The 21,370-nt window shown below is 32.6% G+C and overlaps 1 protein-coding gene across 1 annotated transcript in view; it reads right to left on the reverse strand.

Annotated features, from left to right (window-relative positions):
• LOC132715106 (aryl hydrocarbon receptor-like) overlaps positions 1-21,370 on the reverse strand; it is a 63,234-nt gene that overhangs the window by 39,049 nt on the left and 2,815 nt on the right. Inside the window, exons 2-3 of the mRNA XM_060698089.1 lie at positions 14,789-14,885; positions 11,374-11,546 (exon numbers count right to left, since the gene is read on the reverse strand). Of these exons, the coding sequence (XP_060554072.1) occupies positions 11,374-11,546; positions 14,789-14,859 (244 nt within the window). The 5' untranslated portion in view covers positions 14,860-14,885. The remainder of the gene's footprint in view (positions 1-11,373; positions 11,547-14,788; positions 14,886-21,370) is intronic.

A 21,370-nucleotide genomic window follows, 5' to 3' on the forward strand; every position in this document is an offset into this window, starting at 1 on the left:
CATAAAAAACAAAATGCTAATTTAAACAAAGAAATTTTAACAATTTCATTAATTTTATTTTTTAGAATTTAAAATTTTCCCCTTTTGGTAAAAGGTTTTAAACAAATTTGGGCTACTTTAAATTTTTTTACAAGGTTTCCCTTGTTGAATCCAATTCCCAAAAATTTCAAATTTTGCCTTTTTTAAAACCCTTTGTAAAAATTCCCAAAATTTTTTACCCCAAATGTCAGGGTTTAAGTACCCCGTTGGTTACTGAAGGTTTTTGCCCAAAAGGTTGTTTTGTTACGTATAAAAAAATCCCTTAAAAAATAAAAAAAAAAATAAAATTAAAAGTAAAAAAGGGGGATTTTGGCGGGAACAGGGTCACCCGACTTATACCAAAAACAGTTGCTTTTAAATTTTTCTTTGAGAAAATCAATTTAAAAAAAGGAAAATATAAAAAAGGATTTGTGAAGTTAGCTTTTGGTTTTTTTTATTGACCAAAATTTTATTTTTCTTTAAAAATTTTGAAAACCTTCCCTCCCGCCAAACCCAATTGTAATCAAACATTTTTAGCCTTAATTGGGGTTTGGGGAAAAAATAACCTTTTTTAAAAAAAATTTTTGGTGCTTTCCCTTTTTTTAATTTAAGAAAGGGGAAATTCCTTCTTTTTTTATTTTAAATTTTTTAAATTTTTTATTAAGTTTTAGGGGAAATTTATTTTTTTCTTTTATTCTTTTTTTAAAAATTGAAATTTTTTAAATTTAAAATTTTTTAACCGAAAAAAATTCATTGACTATATACTGATGAAATAAACCCTTTTTTTAATTTTTTTTGTTTATATAACACATTTTTCTGTGCAGTGAGGGTAAATTTTTTTTAAAATTTTTAATTTTTTTTAAGGGGTTTAAAAAAATACGGGACTAAAGTTTTTAAGGGTTTTTTGAAAGTTAACCAAAAACGGATGATTTAAATTAAATATTCAAACTTTTATTTCCCGAAAATTAAACCCACAAATCATTATTTTAAACTTTTTCTCAGTTTTGTGGGTTAATCCCTTTTGTATATTGCTCCCGTTATTTTTTTTTATTGTTTTACCGTCCCCTAATTTAAAAATTTTTTTCCCCTGTGTTTTTTTAGGGGGTTAAGTGTTAAAAGTTCTTGGGCTTTATTGTTTTTATGTCCCTGTGGTTAAACCCCTGTTTATTAATTATTTTTTACTTTGTAAACCCGTGTCATGTGTTTCTTCTATGTTTTTTTTTCTTTAAATTTGTTTGTTTTTTCAATTGTTCCCAAAGCTTATGTTTTGTTTTTACTTTTTACCTGTCCAATGTGTTACCCCTTCTTTTTTGTACTTATTTTTTACTTTTTTCATCTGTGCTCAATGTGTACAATGCTCTCTGTACTTATTTTTTACTTTGTCCTATGAGCTCAATGTGTTACAATGCTATCTGTACTTATTTGTTTCTTTGTCTTCTGTGCTCAATGTGTTATAATGCTCTCTGTACTTATTTGTTACTTTGTCATCTGTGCTCAATGTGTTACAATGCTCTCTGTACTATTTTTGTTACTTTGTCATCTGTGCTCAATGTGTTACAATGCTCTCTGTACTTATTTGTTACTTTGTCACCTGTGCTCAATGTGTTACAATGCTCTCTGTACTTATTTGTTACTTTGTCATCTGTGCTCAATGTGTTACAATGCTCTCTGTACTTATTTGTTACTTTGTCATCTGTGCTCAATGTGTTACAATGCTATATGTACTATTTTTCTTACTTTGTCGTATGTGCTCAATGTGTTACAATGCTCTATGTCCTTAGTTGTTACTTTGTCATCTGTGCTCAATGTGTTACAATGCTCTCTGTACTTATTTGTTACTTTGTCATCTGTGCTCAATGTGTTACAATGCTCTCTGTACTTATTTCTTACTTTGTCATCTGTGCTCAATGTGTTACAATGCTCTCTGTACTTATTTCTTACTTTGTCATCTGTGCTCAATGTGTTACAATGCTCTCTGTAATTTTTTGTTCCTCTGTGCTCATGTGTTACAATGCTTTCTGTACTATTTTTGTTACTTTGTCATCTGTTCTCAATGTTATGCAATGCTATCTGTATTTATTTGTTTCTTTGTCTTCTGTGCTCAATGTGTTACAATGCTCTCTGTACTCTTTTTGTTACTTTGTCATCTGTGCTCAATGTGTTACAATGCTCTCTGTACTCTTTTTGTTACTTTGTCATCTGTGCTCAATGTGCTACAATACTCTCTGTACTCTTTTTATTACTTTGTCATCTGTGCTCAATGTGTTACAATGCTCTCTGTACTCTTTTTGTTACTTATTTTGATGTTCCTTTGTCCTCTATATAAATGTATTATGTAGGTAGAACACTGAATTTGAAACACAGGGGTCATTGCTTCTTAAATGATTTGTGTGATGCAAATGACATGACAAAACATTATTATTACACGAATGTACTGTATCTTTTTATAAAATGGCTTTGATGAATTTTACTATGTACTCTATTTGTTCTCCCATTAAGATCTTATAACATAGCTCAGTTTAACTAAAAGGATATAAAAATCTAGTTGTGTAGCTTATATACTTAATTTCTCAGAACACAATGTTAAGAAAATTCCCAACAATGAACATGCTTCATAAAGAATGAGAAGAATGACAAAAACAATTTGAGAACATGAATTATCATGTGATGATGATCAACATTACAATGGTTTACAAGTTTTCAAGGGCGACTGCACTACAGATTAACTTTCAACAACAAATTTGGACATATGATGACAATCCTCGTAATAAAATTATACAAATACAGGAACTGGTCACGTACTAGAATGACAAAGCATATTTTAATTACATATTTAACTTGCAATTAATATTAACTGTTAAATCTTCATTTCATCATAATAAAATCATTCAAAATAAAATTGCAGTAAACTGCAATAAAACATAACATTGCTTGTATATATTTAAGGACGCGCAATAAGACAAAAGACTACACATTGGTAAAGATATTTGCCAATATATATCTGGCAATCCTATTGGATATGTACATAATTTTGGCAACTATTTTCATTTAAAATACCTACTTCAGAAAGTGTGTTGCTTGTGCATCATTGAATTATATCAAAGCACTAAAATTGAGCAAAAAATGAATGACAAATAGGAATTTGCATAAACACAAAGATAATTGCAAGCATACTTATTAATAATCATTACATAAAAAGAAAAAAATATAATAATATATCATAAACTTTTATAATACAAAAATGTATATTCTGTTACATTGTGAACATGTTTTAACTACAAATTCACTTAAACCTAAAATAGTAACATTAAGGATAGGAACATAGTTGGGTTTTTTTCTGGTATTGCAAGATTAACACTTATTTTGCAATGATATAAACTACCAGTAATGACACAGTATAATTTTCTAGGTCATTTAAATGCATTAATTACCAAAACTCACGTTTACACATACTGTATACAGCTTGCATCATCACCAAACTAACCAGGAACATAATAACTGATTTAACTTTAAATTTACACAATTTGTAGAGAAATCTGTGCCTAAAAGGTTGCAGACAATTTCCCAGTCTATCTATCTGTCATTTGACATCATTTGATTACAGCCGTGGTAGCAACAAAATGCTCTTGCGGCAAACCTGCAGACCTTGCAAGACAAAAGCAACACATTTTCATATGAGAATCTCTACAAATCGTGAGTCTGCCGCACGATTGTCTTATGTCAGTCCTGAGACGTCCAAAATCTGTCAAAAAATCGCAGAAATAATGTGCATGTTGAGAAATCAGCATGCCACGTTGTGGGAACCTAGCAACCTTAAAGAATTTTCACTTCTGTCTTGCGCTCCCACATGAAACATAGCTACTTTTGTTAAAATTTGTTTGCACTGCTGCCATAGGGCTGATGTGATCGAGGCCTAAGTGATTAATATTATATGTAATTTGAACCCATGGCTATTTTAACTCCAGAGGCATAAATTTAGTAAGTTTTTTACAGGTCCACTAGGCAATACTGCTTGCTAAAAGTTCTAGGCATTCTATTTTCATAATAGATTTTTTAAATAGTTGATAAATTTTTCATTTATGTGTTTTTCAATATTTTAATCAATGTAAAATAGGTGATCCTAGTGCTGGGCCAATTTCACAGCATGATGATGATTTATGTAACTTTTGTAGAGAACTGCAGAAGATGTTACATGCAAAATATCTAAGTTCTGAGCATTTTAGTTTAGTAGAGGATTGTTTTTTTTTTAGTTTTTTATAATAACCATTTGCTAACTAAAGGGATTCCAAGGGTCACTATAACTAGACTTATCTCTGAAGGTGTAACTTTGACTTTTTGAAAAATAAGTCGTCTGAAGAAAAATTTGAACTCAACCTATAGTAAATGAAGTATCAATTGAATTGTTTCAATTAATTGCAATTCCAGCAATTCATAAAAGCTTGCTATACACCAAGTTTGATTACAAAATTTCATTCCTAACTCTAGTTATTGTAGGGAAACCATTTTTTCTATTTCTAGTAATGGTTTCCTTTACCTTGACCCCAGGGCGTCCAAATGTAATACCAAGGTCTTCATATAAGCTTGCTATACACAAAGTTTGATGCTATACACAAAGTTTGATAACAAATTCTCATTCCTAACTCTAGTTATTGTCCAGAAACCAGTTTTCTATTTTTAGTAACATTGACCTTGACCATGACCCCAGAGGGTCCAAATGCAATACCAACCCGGGTCTTCATATAAGTTTGCTATACACCAAGTTTGATTACAAAATCTCATTCCTAACTCTAGATATTGTCCGGAAACCATTTTTCTATTTTCAGTAATGGTGACCTTGAACTTCACCTAATGGGGTTCAAATACAATACCAACAGAGTTCCTATACACCAAGTTTAATAACAAAATCTCATTCCCAACTCTAGTTATTGTCCAGAAAACATTTTTCTATGTTTAGTAACAGTGACCTTGACCCCGGGGGGTCCAAATGCTATACCAGCCAGGGTCTTCATAATAGCTTGCTATACACCAAGTTTCATAACAATATCTCATTCCTAAACAAGTCTATGCAAACTTTAAAGTTTAATTTATGCAACATGTCTAAGCTTTGTGCATTTGTAGTTTCTTAACCTTTTACCCCATGAGCATATTGTGATAAATGTCCACTTTCATTGAAAAGCCTCCTGTTACAAGTTCAAACTGCTATGAAACTATGAAACATGCTTCAATACTGATGAAACTTGGCACAAATATTAACTGGACCATAGCTTCTGTAACAGCAGGCTCAATCGTAAATTTCCTGTTATCATGGCAACGAAAGGACCCTAAGAGTGACCTGAGGCCATTTTTAGCCTGTCAAAAATTTTCATGGTGATCAGGGGACTTCCGCCCCCCTTCAAACCCCCAAACAGAAGGGGACACATCCCCCTTCTGGCAAACCTTGATGTACCACTTTGATGGGGGGCGGCCCCAAAAAAAGTGATTACTTTTAAAACAACATTTTTCGAAGTTAACACAGTGTTTGTGGCCTAAATAGGGCATTTTTTCATTGTTTGAGGCCTCAAATAAAAAAAGGGGGGGGGGGCAAAAAGCCTTCATAACACGTCTATATGAGGTAAAAGATTAACAGGTGATTTTCAAAAAAAGTCCTCTTTTCAGCTCCTATGGCCTTACATGCATAAGACTTAAATCATTATATAATATAAAGATTTTCCTGAGATTCATCAAAATATCATTTTTGTGAAGTTTTGTCAAAATCTACTGTGTGGTTTTGGAGATGATCATATTCTATGCTAGCCCTGAAAAGAACTGAGATAACAATCTTTTATCCCACTACTTCAATTGCTTTGATTCCATGTATGATTGTATGTTTTAATTCATATCAATTACATTATAAAAAGTTAAAACCAAAGCCTATCGGTTAACCATTTTCGGCCATGCCTCCATATTTGAAGTCTGAAGTTGATACTTTAGGAGTAGGGCAACTCTCCATATACTTCGTAGTCGAGCTAAAAACTTGTTTTTAAAAAGTTACAGTATTGTGTTTTGTTTGTGTTTTGTTCGTTTAGTGGCTATTTATGCTACTATTTCATTATCAAATAACAGACAATTTGCTTAAGGAGTGTTTCTATCTGGAGTCTATACTGAACAAAAAAAGAAACTTCCCCTTTGTTTAAGTGGAGATAAAGCGTTATTTTAACAAATCAAAATGTCAAAATGAACTATACATACATTTGAGCGAATGATTATGTGTCAGATAAAATAAATTTTATCTCAATTAACTTGTTTTGCAGGAGAAACCCCCTTGAATGTGATTCTCATGTGTATGCACGGACCAGTAGACCCAGTAGACATGTATATTTTATTAAACCTTTCAGTGTAATTTTATAGACTTAATGTCAATAAAATATTAAGTTGACTTTTTTTTTAGTTTTCTTTATTTTTGATATGCCTAGAATTGCGAATGTACCATTTGCATGCTTAATGCTGGTATGACACTGAATGCCATCGCTATGAATATTGGATATTCTACACAAGCTATTCTACACCTTAGGCAACGTTTTCAAGATCAATGGTGTACAGAAGATCAACCATGAAGTGGACGTCCTTGTTTAACGCTTGCCCAAAACAGCATTATTTGGAACACCTACCTGCAATCGCTTCCAAACTCCAACAGCTACTGCTGCTAACACCCCTGGTACACATAACAACTGTTTATCTACCCAATTTGTGCCCAATCGCATGCGCAAGGGTAGGCTACATGGACGTCAACCATACATTGGTTGTGTTTTTAGGCGACATCACTGCATAAATTGTGTTAATAATTGGGTACATATATACCCATGCTGGCTTAGACAACAATGGAATAGTGTTCTTTTCTCTGACAAGTCGAAGTTTTCCATTCATCAAACTGATGGACTGATGGCAGAGTTGGTGTATCCCTCAGGAGAAATGACTGTTTTGCTGACTGCTGCATACTTGAATGAGATTGTTTTGGGAGTGGATATTCTGTCTTTGTCTGGGCAGGCTTTGCAAATGGCTTTCGCACTAATCTTGTAGTTATCTAAGGTAATTTGAATGCCCTACGCTAACAAGTTTAGATTCTTGTAAGGCATGTTATCCCACTGTTTCAAAATAAAGCTTATAACATTGTATTTGTTAATGACTGGCCTGCCAAAAGACTTGATGTAAAACCCATTGAACACCTTTGGGACAATTTGGACCAGTGTGTTAGACGTCGCCATATTCCACAGTCAAACATCATTCAGCTAAGACAAGCCTTGATTCAGAAATGAAACAACATTCCACAAGCCGAAATCAATACGCTGATCTGTTCTATGCGTCAACGATGCCAGACAGTCCTTCATGCTGAAGGTGGCCAATATTATATGGTCGACCCCTTCTGCATTTTAACTACCATTTCAATACTTTTGGATAAACCCTCAGCAATATTTTTTTTCTCAAATAATTGCAATAAATAACTCTTTCAATACATATAAATCGACTTCAATCCTATTTTCATATTTATGTATACCTGCACTTAAATGCAGGGGAAGTTTTTTTTGTTTAGTATATATTAACAACTCAGTCTTACTTTGCAAGCAATTATCATCTTTTCATTTTTAAATCTGTCCTTTATCAATTCTTGGATATCAAGATGAAAATTTTAAGTTAGCAGAGCTTGGTTAGACTGCATACATATGCAAGCTTGTCTGGCTCTATAGTTGTTGGCAAAGACTAATTACTTTCAGTTCCAGAAGATTAAGGGCTATAGGGGTTATAGTCCAAATAAGTGGACACATTACAATTTCCTCTGTAATGAAAAATAATTATTATTGAAAACACTGTTCTCTTAAAATTTTCCTTTAATTCAGGGTAAACAGGTAAATTATATAAGTCTAACTAAAGTAAATATGACATTTGGCACTTCATTATAGCCAAGGATTTACCAGTTTATCTCAACAGCAACCTGCATAACCAATTAATAAATTCTGTGTTTCATATACTATACTTAGAAACATCAATTTCCCGGGGAAAAAAATGGAAAAAAATCAACTCCTTTGCATTATATAGATCTTCAAATCAGAAAACATAAATAGAGGGCATTTTTTTATATACATTTTCTTTATAAATGATATGATGAATTATGAAGAGGTTTTTTTTTATATTTTTTTGTAAATATTACACTGTACTATCTCTTTTCCCATTTATTATTTCAACACATGAAAATGGACAAAAGTAAATGATCATCAGAAGAGTATCTGTTTACATAAAAGATATGTTTCATATTACTTTAATATTACTATCATTTTAAACAAAGCCAAGATTCACCCTTGATGCCCCCAAATGTGACATCAAATATTTATTAGGTGTTTGCTTGGATATAGAAGTTCAGAATATTGAACCCCACAGTCATCAAGCACGCTGTTCCCAGTAGATTATCTGCTGGCCTTGAATTACAATGAGCTATAAAACACACCAAATATGTGTAGACACCAGACATATGTGTAAAAACCAGACATATGTGTAAACATCAGACATATGTGTAAACACTTAAATAATGAGGTGAACCAGCTGTCAAGATTATTTTTATTTCAAATGTCACATCTACAGTGTGCTTTAACATTCTCAGTGCTTGATAGTAAAATAAGGCAGGGATAATTTCAAATCATAAAGGGGAATAATTCAATAAGAATTTATGATGCAGTTATATATCTTGGTCGATACAATTCGGACTACAAGTTTCAAGGCAAATTACAACAGCTAATGAGAAATGAAGCTGCATAGAAAAGGGACGCCACTGAGGTTTTATTGACACAAGGGACTGGAAATAATTTTTTCAGACTACTTAAGCAAGAGGCTGGAACCATTTGAACAACTTAAATAGGGGAACCAAGGATCATTCCTCTGTAGTTTGGTTAATTATCCAGTTATTGGTTTCAGAGGAGATATGAGCCCTGTCATGACAAAACCAACATAATGGGTTTGTGACCAGCATGGATCCAGACCAGCCTGCGCATCCGCGCAGTCTGATCAGGATCCATGCTGTTCGCTATCAGTTTCTCTACTTGCTATAGGGTTTGTAAGCGAACAGCATGGATCCTGATCAGACTGCGCGGATGCGCAGGCTGGTCTGGATCCATGCTGGTTGCAAACGCACTACACTGGTTTTGTCGTGACACGGCTCATATTGTTTTAAGAAATTTTTAAAGACCAATGACACACAACCAGTGTCGGACAATGACAGGTGCCAGACAGAGAGGGATCACAAAAGCTCACCATGAGCATGTTGTGCTTAGGTGAGCTAAAAAGTTACAGCTTATGGAAACTGATACAGATGGATTATAGATCCTACTTTCACTTCATCGTGACCTGAAAAATTTTTTCTTTTAATTAATTTGTCCTATTTCCAATACATCTACTATAACGCTCCAGTTAACTCTCCTAACAAAATCAGTACAATAATAATTCTTAAATTAGGAAAACATATATATTCTTCCATCTTTCAAGTTAATGTTTTTTTAATGTACCGTATAAGTGGTTTTTTCTGCGGTGACTTTATTTCTGCGTTTTCTGCGGTCAGTTTCAGCACCGCAGAAATAACAAGAGCTGTCCGTAAGACAGCGCGCTCGACTTTTTTATTGCTTGCCAATAAAAAAAGTTTTTGCAGTAAAAGGCAATACAAGAATCTCTGTATTTTTAAAGTGAACTAGTTGTTTGATACCCTTGAATATTACAGCAATGTTTATATGACATAATTTATGGTAAAGTGAACAAGTGGATAGGAATGAATTTTTTTAGATTTTTTAAGTTTTTTAGTGCTTGCCTATAATACAAAACATTGACAGTTAAGGGCCATAATTCAAATAAAATCTTTGACAGAATTACCTTCTCCTGGACATGTTTGGGAATCATGATTGTAAACAAGTATTCCAACTTTCAAATTAATATCTCAAACAGTTCAGTCAAAAAGTGGACTGGTACTAAAAACTTAACCAAGATTCTAAGTCGATAAAAGGCCTTAATTTTTAAAAACAAATCCTTGACAGAGTTACCTTCTCTTGCGTACAGATGGGGGTAATGATGTGAAATAGCATTAAAAGTTTCAAAGCAATATCTCAAAGGGTTAAGGCAATAAGTGGATTTTACCCATATTCAATGTATTTTCTAAGTCAAAAAGGGGCATAATTCTGTCAAAAACCTTGACAGAGTTATGTCCTCTTGTCTGTTGATGAAGGTCGTGATGGTAAACAAGTATGGTCAGTTTCAAAAGCAATACCTCCAATGGTTTTTGAAATAAAGTGAGGTGGTACAAAAAACTTAACCAAGCTCAATACACTTTCTAAGTCAAAAAAGGGCCATAATTCTGTCAAAAACCTTGACAGAGTTATGTACTCTTGTCTGTAGATGGAGGTTATGATGGTGAACAAGTATGGTAAGTTTCAAAGCCATACTTGTAATACTTCTGAAATAAAGTGGGGTGGTACGAAAAACTTAACCAAGGTGTGACGCCAACGCCGACGCTAACGCCGACGCCGGGGCGAGTAGGATAGCTCCCCTTTTCATAGAAAAGTCGAGCTAAAAACCGCAGAATATTTCTCCATGTATTTTAACGATATGTGTCCCACATTATGACCTGTTTTCTGACTAACGGATTATAACGGTTAGAGGGCCATCGAGTTATATAAAATTGCTTTAAGCCAAGTATGTAATATGTGCTTGTAAGGATGAACCTATTGTAAATTATGCCAATTTATGAATAAAGATATTTAAACATCATAGTGTTTGCCTGTACGCTATAAGGTTTTTTTACCACTAAATCATTAAAACCATTTTAACCCTTGTACTGCTAAATAATCGTCGTATACATTAATTGTTGTCTGATTTACGATAAACTTCTATTAATTTTATTAAATTAAAGATACTACCGGGGTGGTATATTTTTCACACGTCTTTTCACGCAGATCAAAAGATGCATACTGTCTATTGTTGCGCATTATATTTGTTTGCAAGCAAACAATATAATTGTTTGTAATTACTAACAATATAACTGTTTGTAATTACTATATAGTTTTGCGGTGACGACGATAAACAAAAATTTAATGCGAATGTGTACATGCAAATAAAATAGGTAGAGTAATGTGACTTAGACTTTGATAAGATGAGCCGCAGAATTAAAATCACGTTTTGTCCAAAAGATGCGCCGCAGAAATAAAGTCCGCAGAAATAAAAACATGCCAAAATTTGGAAAAACCGCAGAATTTGGAGCCCGCAGAAAAAACCACTTATACGGTATTAAAGTTTATTATTGTTATTTGGATATATTGCAGTGTAATGCATGTAAAGTGACAAAGTTACCTTTCTGTACAAAGTGTTTGATCTTGAGGTAACAAGTTGTCAGTTTAACAACAGCGGCCTTGTCCATTTTATTGAGGATCTCATCTTCTACAGGTAACTCGTTCATTAACTGTATCATCGCATCATGCTCTTTATCACGACGTCCTTTAGCAGCAATTTTAGATTTCTCTCCCCTGAAAAATCATTAATCACATTAGTATATTATCATTAATTTGATAATTTTACAATTATAGGAAATATTTTCAAGCTGTCATAGATCAAAATCTATTTATGTCCTATAAACATTGTTGTAACATATGTGAGCCTCAAATCAGTGTTAAAAAACCTTAACTCTATAACTTCATTGTTTATAAACAAGAGCTGTCACGCAAAAGTGACAAATGCCACTGAAAAGGTTTCATAACTATTGCAAAAAGGTAAGAAAGATATAATGAAAAGAAAAGTGAATATAAAATAACTAATTGCTTAATATTGTTCTTGTGAAATGAAGTGCTATTCATAGCAAACTTACTACCTTCACCTTGGTGGAAGGGAAATGGATCTTGGATGCGGCACATCATCTTGATGTGGTACACATTTATGCCAAGTTATTTTAAAATCCTTCAATGTATGACAAAGTAACATTCCAGACACGAGTGTTGTGTAAGTGGGGACACACAGACAGATGGACAGACGGTGAGATTTTAATATGCCTCCTTTAAGAGGTATGCAAATTCAAAAGATGTATCATAGTAAAAGGTGCTCACATTACATAACCACTTTTATATAATAATGTTGCCTTAATTTAGATAACTACTTCATGTACATAACTTCATACTTGATATCAAATGATATCTTTGTAAGTTATGTTGATATCAGAGCTATCAAAATACTGTGACAAAAATTCAGTTATATTTGGCAATTTTTACTTATAAGTACAAGAACATTGAATGCGATGTTTAAAGGCACATTATGCCTCAGAAACTCATATTTTTTTTATTTTTTATAAATGTCAAACATTTCTTTAATAATGTTTTAATAAAGGATTTAGAGTATCTAAAATTTTTAACAAATGAAGTAGGCTTGAACACACAGCAATGTGTCGCAAAGGTAGCAAAATGTAAACAAAGTAGTACTTTAAATTCCATACAAAATACTAATTCATTATAATTATACCAATTGCCAACAGAGCAAATGTAGCAAAAAAAGTTCATGCATATGGCAAACAAGTTTTTTTCAGAAACTGTTATCCGAGACCAAATATAAGTTTTTAAGAAATAAATTGATAGCATTTCTGAGCCTCTGTTAAGGGCAATGAGTTTTAAAAAAAAAATCAAATTCAATAGAGTTATGGTGATATTGCAGCTATGGACTCCACTTCTCAGTAAGATGAATAACTTTGTGATAGTAAATGTTCAAAATTTTGGGGTTTTTTTCTCAAAAAATTTATTATTTCCCATGTGAAAAAAAGGGCATAACTCCTGAAAATATATCTATCAGGATGACAGCCTGTTTTTTAACAACTGGGCCTTGTCAAGATATTCCAATATTCAGAGTTTCAATTTGGTATCTTTGATAGTGTATAAATCATTCTACTTAATATACATTTTTGACAAAAAATCAAAAAGTAAACAAGAGCTGTCCATATGACAAAGTGCTCAACTATTCAGATCATTGTTTGACAGTAAGAAAAGGGGCATAACTCTGTGAAAAGGTAATTATGGGACGTGTCTCTACCATGTTAGATAATTACAAGAGCAAGTATGTGAACTTTCAACCCATTCTCTTCAGTAGTTTTTATAGATACCAACTTGTAAACAAAAACCAAATGCAGGCACCCAAGCATAATAGCCCTGCCTATTCTTCGAATAATCAACCTTAAAAAAGGAAATAACTCCAAAAATATAGCTTTCACATTAATGAACCCTGTCTTAAACTGCGCCTTGACATGATAAACAATTATTCCAAATTTCGTGTCCATATCTTTATAAGTGTTTGAATAATGAACTTTATTAAGTTTTTGTACAACAACAATTATGATGTAGCAAACATAATAGCTTGACATTTAATATGAAAAATACCAGCAAATAAACAAATATATTCGCAGTTTTAATAGCATTGTCATGATTGACAATATAATACTGATTTTGATTAATTAATGTACATTGTGGGAAACCTTTATAAAAAATTCTGAAACATTTCTTAAAAGTATGTAAAAATTTCTTTATACAACAAAGAAGCCTAAATGAATGAGTGGTTAACATCACTTTTGTCATTCATCCTAACCCTACATATTCAACATTAAGACATTCTTCCCTAAGTTATATGTGCATACACATATAAAGCATACTGGTTTTTTTCAGCCATTTTCTCTCTGCATCAAAATGTTTTCCCAGTCTGTTCAATAATCATTCTGACACAATTTGTGTCCTTACTTGAAAATGAAATGAAATATTAAGACATTCCCAAAGAGTAGCAAATCAAATATTCTGACATTCACCAACATAAGCAAATAAAGTACTATGACATTCCCTAAACCCTGTAAGTGAAGTATTTGACATTCCCAAACAATTATAAAATTTTTAATGAAATATTCTGGCATTCCTCTATCCTTGCAAAAGCAATATTCTAACATTCACCTATTCTACCTGTCTTAACATATGAAGTTGCCAACATTACCCTACCCTTACATATGAAGTTGCTAACATACCCCTGTCATTACAAATGAAGTTGCCAACATAACCCTACCCTTACATATGAAGTTGCTAACATTACCCTACCATTACATACAAAGTTGCTAACATTCCCCTGTCCTTACATATGAAGTTGCCAACATTACCCTACCCTTACATATGAAGTTGCTAACATTCCCCTGTCATTACAAATGAAGTTGCCAACATAACCCTACCCTAACATATGAAGTTGCTAACACTCCCCTGTCATTACAAATGAAGTTGCCAACATTACCCTACCCTTACATACAAAGTTGCTAACATTCCCCTGTCCTTACATATGAAGTTGCCAACATTACCCTACCCTTACATATGAAGTTGCTAACATTCCCCAGTCATTACATATGAAGTTGCCAACATTACTCTGTCCATATTATGAAGTTGCCAACATTACCCTACCCTTACATATGAAGTTGTCAACATTACCCTACCCTTACATATGAAGTTACTGACATTCCCCTGTCCTTATGTATGAAGTTGCTAACATTCCCCTACCCTTACATATTTTTTAAAGCAAGTCATTTATCAGTTTAACTAGTATTATCATGTAAGTATTAAGACCATGTTCTGGTTTTAATCCAGAACTTCACAGTTGAACTTGACATACTAGGCAAGTTTTAAAAACATTCAGAAAAATCTCAGATTTTCAATCATTAAGATTTCTGTATTCAAGTACATTATTATTGTCCTGCCAATGATCTTACCTTGTCAGTTTCCTAACGTTCTCCTTCCCCTTTGGATGATCCACCTCCATCGACTCTTCAATTTCTTCCATCTTTATTAAAGTGTCTTACAATTGCCCTGTATAAAACAGAAAACACACAATACACATAATATACCTGATATAATAAATATTAACACATGTCTCCATGGTGTATCACATGTTATAAGTGAATAAACAAATAATTACAAACTTTATTTTTTCTTTTATCTTTTTTTAGAACACAAACCTCAACAAACTATCATAATGTATCTTTCTGAGCAATTGCTACATACAGATGTACATTTCACAAGTCCATTTCAAATTACATTAAATAATATCATAAGATCTCCCATATACCCAACCCAGTATATATATTTGTTTATATAATATTATGTGGTTATATATGTTTATACCTTAAGATGTTAAACTTCCAGTCAAATTCTCCTGAAAATGATATATACTTAATGGTCTGCTAATGCATTTGCCATGTTCAACATTATAAGGCAGACTTACAAACACATTTTTAATGTTTTTCTCAAAAAAAGGAAAGTATCCATTAGCGAAGCCATTGATGTTTTGAGTATTAAATGTGTCCTTTATAATGTTCTGTTGCTAGGAGACAGTTAAGAAATATTTCATACTGTTCTAATGACAAAAGATATATTCATTGTTACATACTGACATAACATAAATACACTGTAAACCAACTACAAAGTAATATTTCTATGATCATAGTCATAACTACAATATCTGTTTACAATGACTGTAATTATCTCTGTTTACAATGACTGTAATTATGTCTATTTATAATAACTGTAATTATCTCTGTTTACAATAACTGTAATAACCTATGTTTACAATAACTGTAATTACCTCTGTTTACAATAACAAATTATCTCTGTTTACAATAACTGTAATTACCTTGTTTATAATAACTGTAATTATCTCTGTTTACAATGACTGTTATTATAACTGCAATTATCTCTGTTTACAATGTATGTAATTATCTCTGTTTACAATGACTTTAATTACCTTTGTTTATAATGTCTGTAATTACCTCTGTTAACAATGACTGTACAATAACTGTAATTACATATGTTTATGGTAACTGTAATTACCTCTGTTTACAATAACGGTAATTACCTATGTTTATGATAACTGTAATTACCTCTGCTTACAATAATTGTAATTACCTATGTTTATGGTAACTGTAATTACCTCTGCTTACAATAATTGTAATTACCTATGTTTATGGTAACTGTAATTACCTCTGCTTACAATAATTGTAATTACATATGTTTATGGTAACTGTAATTACCTCTGCTTACAATAATTGTAATTACCTATGTTTATGGTAACTGTAATTACCTCTGTTTACAATAACTGTAATTACCTATGTTTATGGTAACTGTTATTACCTCTGTTTACAATAACTGTAATTACATATGTTTATGGTAACTGTAATTACCTCTGTTTACAATAACGGTAATTACCTATGTTTATGATAACTGTAATTACATATGTTTACGATAACTGTACTGTGTTTACAACAACTGTCATGACTAATGTTTACAATAACTGTAATTATCTCTCTTTACAATGACTGTAATTACCTCTGTTTACAATAACTGTAATTATCTCTGTTTACAATGACTGTAATTACCTTTGTTTACAATAACTGTTATTACATCTGTTTAAAAAACTTGTAAATATCTCTGTTAACAATGACTGTAATTATCTCTGTTTACAATGACTGTAAATATCAATGTTTATGAAGACTGTATCTTTGTTAATACTTAACTATAACTTCATTTCTATTAATAGACAATTCTATCTGTTCATTAAATCATTTCTCCAATAAAGTACAAAATAAATGTAACTTACAACATGGGCTAAATCAGTTCCCCACAATTCTAAAAGCTTTAAGCACTTCATTTGAACTGAATCTGTCCATTAATTGCAATAAAATTGATTGTCAAATCAGTCAATCCCATGAAAGCTATAATGCATACTACAATACAAGTACAGGGCAATGACTTGTTTACATTATTTTACTCTCTACAACAATTTGTTGTAGTATTTCCTTTGTTGACAAATATATACAATTACGTTACTGTTTAAGATAACTTATGCTGCTACTTTAAAGGTAGCAGCAATAACCAGGCTACCATTAGCATTTTGATTGTTTGCTTTGCTCATTTGGAAGAGCATCATTTTTGTAATCCTGGCAGGGTCCAATTTCAATCCTCTTTCTCTATAACAATAGTCATTTGTCTCTCATAACTGTTTCAATGGTCATTTGTCTCTCATAGCTGATTTCAATGGTAATTTGTCTCTCATAACTGTTTCAATGGTCATATGTCTCTCATAACTGTTTCAATGGTCATTTGTCTCTCATAGCTGATTTCAATGGTAATTTGTCTCTCATAACTGTTTCAATGGTCATATGTCTCTCATAACTATTTCAATGGTCATTTGTCTCTCATAACTGTTTCAATGGTCATTTGTCTCTCATAACTGTTTGAATGGTCATTTGTCTCTCATAACTGTTTCAATGATCATTTGTCTCTCATAACTGTTTCAATGGTCATATGTCTCTCATAACTGTTTGAATGGTCATTTGTCTCTCATAACTGTTTGAATGGTCATTTGTCTCTCATAACTGTTTCAATGGTCATATGTCTCTCATAACAATATGATGGTCATTTGTCTCTCATAACTATTTGAATGGTCATTTGTCTCTCATAACTGTTTGAATGGTCATTTGTCTCTCATAGCTGATTCAATGGTCATTTGTCTCTCATAGCTGATTCAATAGTCATATGTCTCTTATAACTGATTCAATAGTCATTTGTCTCTCATAACTGTTTGAATGGTCATTTGTCTCTCATAACTGTTTCAATGATCATTTGTCTCTCATAACTGTTTCAATGGTCATATGTCTCTCATAACTGTTTCAATGGTCATTTGTCTCTCATAACTGTTTCAATGGTCATTTGTCTCTCATAACTGTTTGAATGGTCATTTGTCTCTCATAACTGTTTCAATGATCATTTGTCTCTCATAACTGTTTCAATGGTCATTTGTCTCTCATAACAATTTCAATGGTCATTTGTCTCTCATAACTGTTTGAATGGTCATTTGTCTCTCATAACTGTTTCAATGATCATTAGTCTCTCATAACTGTTTCAATGGTCATATGTCTCTCATAACTGTGTCAATGGTCATTTGTCTCTCATAACTGTTTGAATGGTCATTTGTCTCTCATAACTGTTTCAATGGTCATATGTCTCTCATAACTATATGATGGTCATTTGTCTCTCATAACTGTTTCAATGGTCATTTGTCTCTTATAGCTGATTCAATGGTCATTTGTCTCTTATAACTGATTCAATAGTCATTTGTCTCTTATAGCTGATTCCAATGGTTGTTTGTCTCTCATAACTGATTCAATAGTCATTTGTCTCTCATAGCTGATTCAATAGTCATTTGTCTCTCATAACTGATTCAATAGTCATTTGTCTCTTATAGCTGATTCAATAGTCATTTGTCTCTCATAACTGATTCAATAGTCATTTGTCTCTCATAACTGATTCAATGGTCATATGTCTCTCATACCTGTTTGAATGGTCATTTGTCTCTCATAACTGATTCAATAGTCATTTGTCTCTTATAGCTGATTCCAATGGTCATTTGTCTCTCATAGCTGTTTGAATGGTCATTTGTCTCTCATAACTGATTCAATAGTCATATGTCTCTCATACCTGTTTCAATGGTCATTTGTCTCTTATAACTGATTCCATGGTCATTTGTCTCTCATACCTGTTTCAATGGTCATTTGTCTCTCATAACTGATTCAATGGTCATTTGTCTCTCATAACTGATTGAATGGTCATTTGTCTCTCATAACTGATTCAATAGTCATTTGTCGCTCATAACTGATTCAATGGTCATTTGTCTCTCATAACTGATTCCAATGGTCATTTGATTTTGATGGTCATTTGTCTCTCATAACCATTTCAATGGTCATATGTCTCTCATAAGTGTTTGAATGGTCATTTTTGCCTCTCATAACTGATTGAATGGTCGTTTGTCTCTCATAGCTGATTAAATGGTCATTTGTCTCTTATAACTGATTCAATAGTCATTTGTCTCTCATAACTGATTCAATGGTCATTTGTCTTTTATAACTGTTTGAATGGTCATTTGTCTCTCATAACCATTTCAATGGTCATATGTCTCTCATAAATGTTTGAATGGTCATTTGTCTCTCATAACTGATTCAATAGTCATATGTCTCTCATAACTGATTCAATAGTCATTTGTCTCTCATAACTGATTCCAATGGTTGTTTATCTCTCATAACTGATTCCAATGGTCATTTGATTTTGATGGTCATTTGTCTCTCATAACCATTTCAATGGTCATATGTCTCTCATAAGTGTTTGAATGGTCATTTGTCTCTTATAGCTGATTCAATAGTCATATGTCTCTCATAGCTGATTCAATGGTCATTTGTCTCTCATAACTGATTGAATGGTCATTTGTCTCTCATAACTGATTCAATAGTCATATGTCTCTCATAACTGATTCAATGGTCATTTGTCTCTCATAGCTGATTCAATAGTCATATGTCTCTCATAGCTGATTCAATGGTCATTTGTCTCTCATAGCTGATTCAATAGTCATATGTCTCTCATAACTGATTCAATAGTCATTTGTCTCTCATAACTATTTCAATGGTCATTTGTCTCTCATAACTGTTTCAATGGTCATTTGTCTCTCATAGCTGATTTCAAAGGTCATTTGTCTCTCATAGCTGTTTCAATAGTCATATATCTCTCATAGCTGATTCAATGGTCATTTGTCTCTCATAGCTGATTCAATAGTCATATGTCTCTCATAGCTGATTCAATGGTCATTTGTCTCTCATAGCTGATTCAATAGTCATTTGTCTCTCATAACTATTTCAATGGTCATTTGTCTCTCATAACTGTTTCAAATGTCATATGTCTCTCATAGCTGTTTCAATGGTCATTTGTCTCTCATAACTGATTCAATAGTCATATGTCTCTCATAGCTGATTCAATGGTCATTTGTCTCTCATAGCTGATTCAACAGTCATATGTCTCTCATAGCTGATTCAATGGTCATTTGTCTCTCATAACTGATTCAATAGTCATATGTCTCTCATAGCTGATTCAATGGTCATTTGTCTCTCATAACTGATTCAATAGTCATATGTCTCTCATAGCTGATTCAATGGTCATTTGTCTCTCATAGCTGATTCAATAGTCATTTGTCTCTCATAGCTGATTCAATGGTCATTTGTCTCTCATAGCTGATTCAATAGTCATTTGTCTCTTATAGCTGATTCCAATGGTTGTTTGTCTCTCATAACTGATTCCAATGGTCATTTGTCTCTCATAACTGATTCAATAGTCATATGTCTCTCATAGCTGATTCAATGGTCATTTGTCTCTCATAGCTGATTCAATAGTCATTTGTCTCTCATAACTATTTCAATGGTCATTTGTCTCTCATAACTGTTTCAATTGTCATATGTCTCTCATAACTGATTCCAATGGTTGTTTGTCTCTCATAACTGATTCCAATGGTCATTTGATTTTGATGGTCATTTGTCTCTCATAACTGTTTCAATGGTCATTTGTCTCTCATAACTGTTTCAATGGTAATTTGTCTCTCATAGCTGATTTCAATGGTCATTTGTCTCTCATAGCTGTTTCAATAGTCATATGTCTCTCATAGCTGATTCAAATGGTCATTTGTCTCTCATAGCTGATTCAATAGTCATATGTCTCTCATAGCTGATTCAATGGTCATTTGTCTCTCATAACTGTTTCAATGGTCATATGTCTCTCATAAACATTTCAATGGTCATTTGTCTCTCATAGCTGATTCAATAGTCATTTGTCTCTCATAGCTGATTCAATGGTCATTTGTCTCTCATAGCTGATTCAATAGTCATTTGTCTCTCATAACTATTTCAATGGTCATTTGTCTCTCATAACTGTTTCAATTGTCATATGTCTCTCATAGCTGATTTCAATGGTCATTTGTCTCTCATAACTGATTCAATAGTCATATGTCTCTCATAGCTGATTCAATGGTCATTTGTCTCTCATAGCTGATTCAATAGTCATATGTCTCTCATAGCTGATTCAATGGTCATTTGTCTCTCATAACTGATTCAATAGTCATATGTCTCTCATAGCTGATTCAATGGTCATTTGTCTCTCATAACTGATTCAATAGTCATATGTCTCTCATAGCTGATTCAATGGTCATTTGTCTCTCATAGCTGATTCAATAGTCATTTGTCTCTTATAGCTGATTCCAATGGTTGTTTGTCTCTCATAACTGATTCCAATGGTCATTTGTCTCTCATAACTGATTCAATAGTCATATGTCTCTCATAGCTGATTCAATGGTCATTTGTCTCTCATAGCTGATTCAATAGTCATTTGTCTCTCATAACTATTTCAATGGTCATTTGTCTCTCATAACTGTTTCAATTGTCATATGTCTCTCATAACTGATTCCAATGGTTATTTGTCTCTCA

This window comes from Ruditapes philippinarum, unplaced genomic scaffold (genome assembly GCF_026571515.1).
Source record: "Ruditapes philippinarum isolate M1 unplaced genomic scaffold, ASM2657151v2 ctg1340_1_1_1_1, whole genome shotgun sequence".
Classification (NCBI taxonomy): domain Eukaryota; kingdom Metazoa; phylum Mollusca; class Bivalvia; order Venerida; family Veneridae; genus Ruditapes; species Ruditapes philippinarum.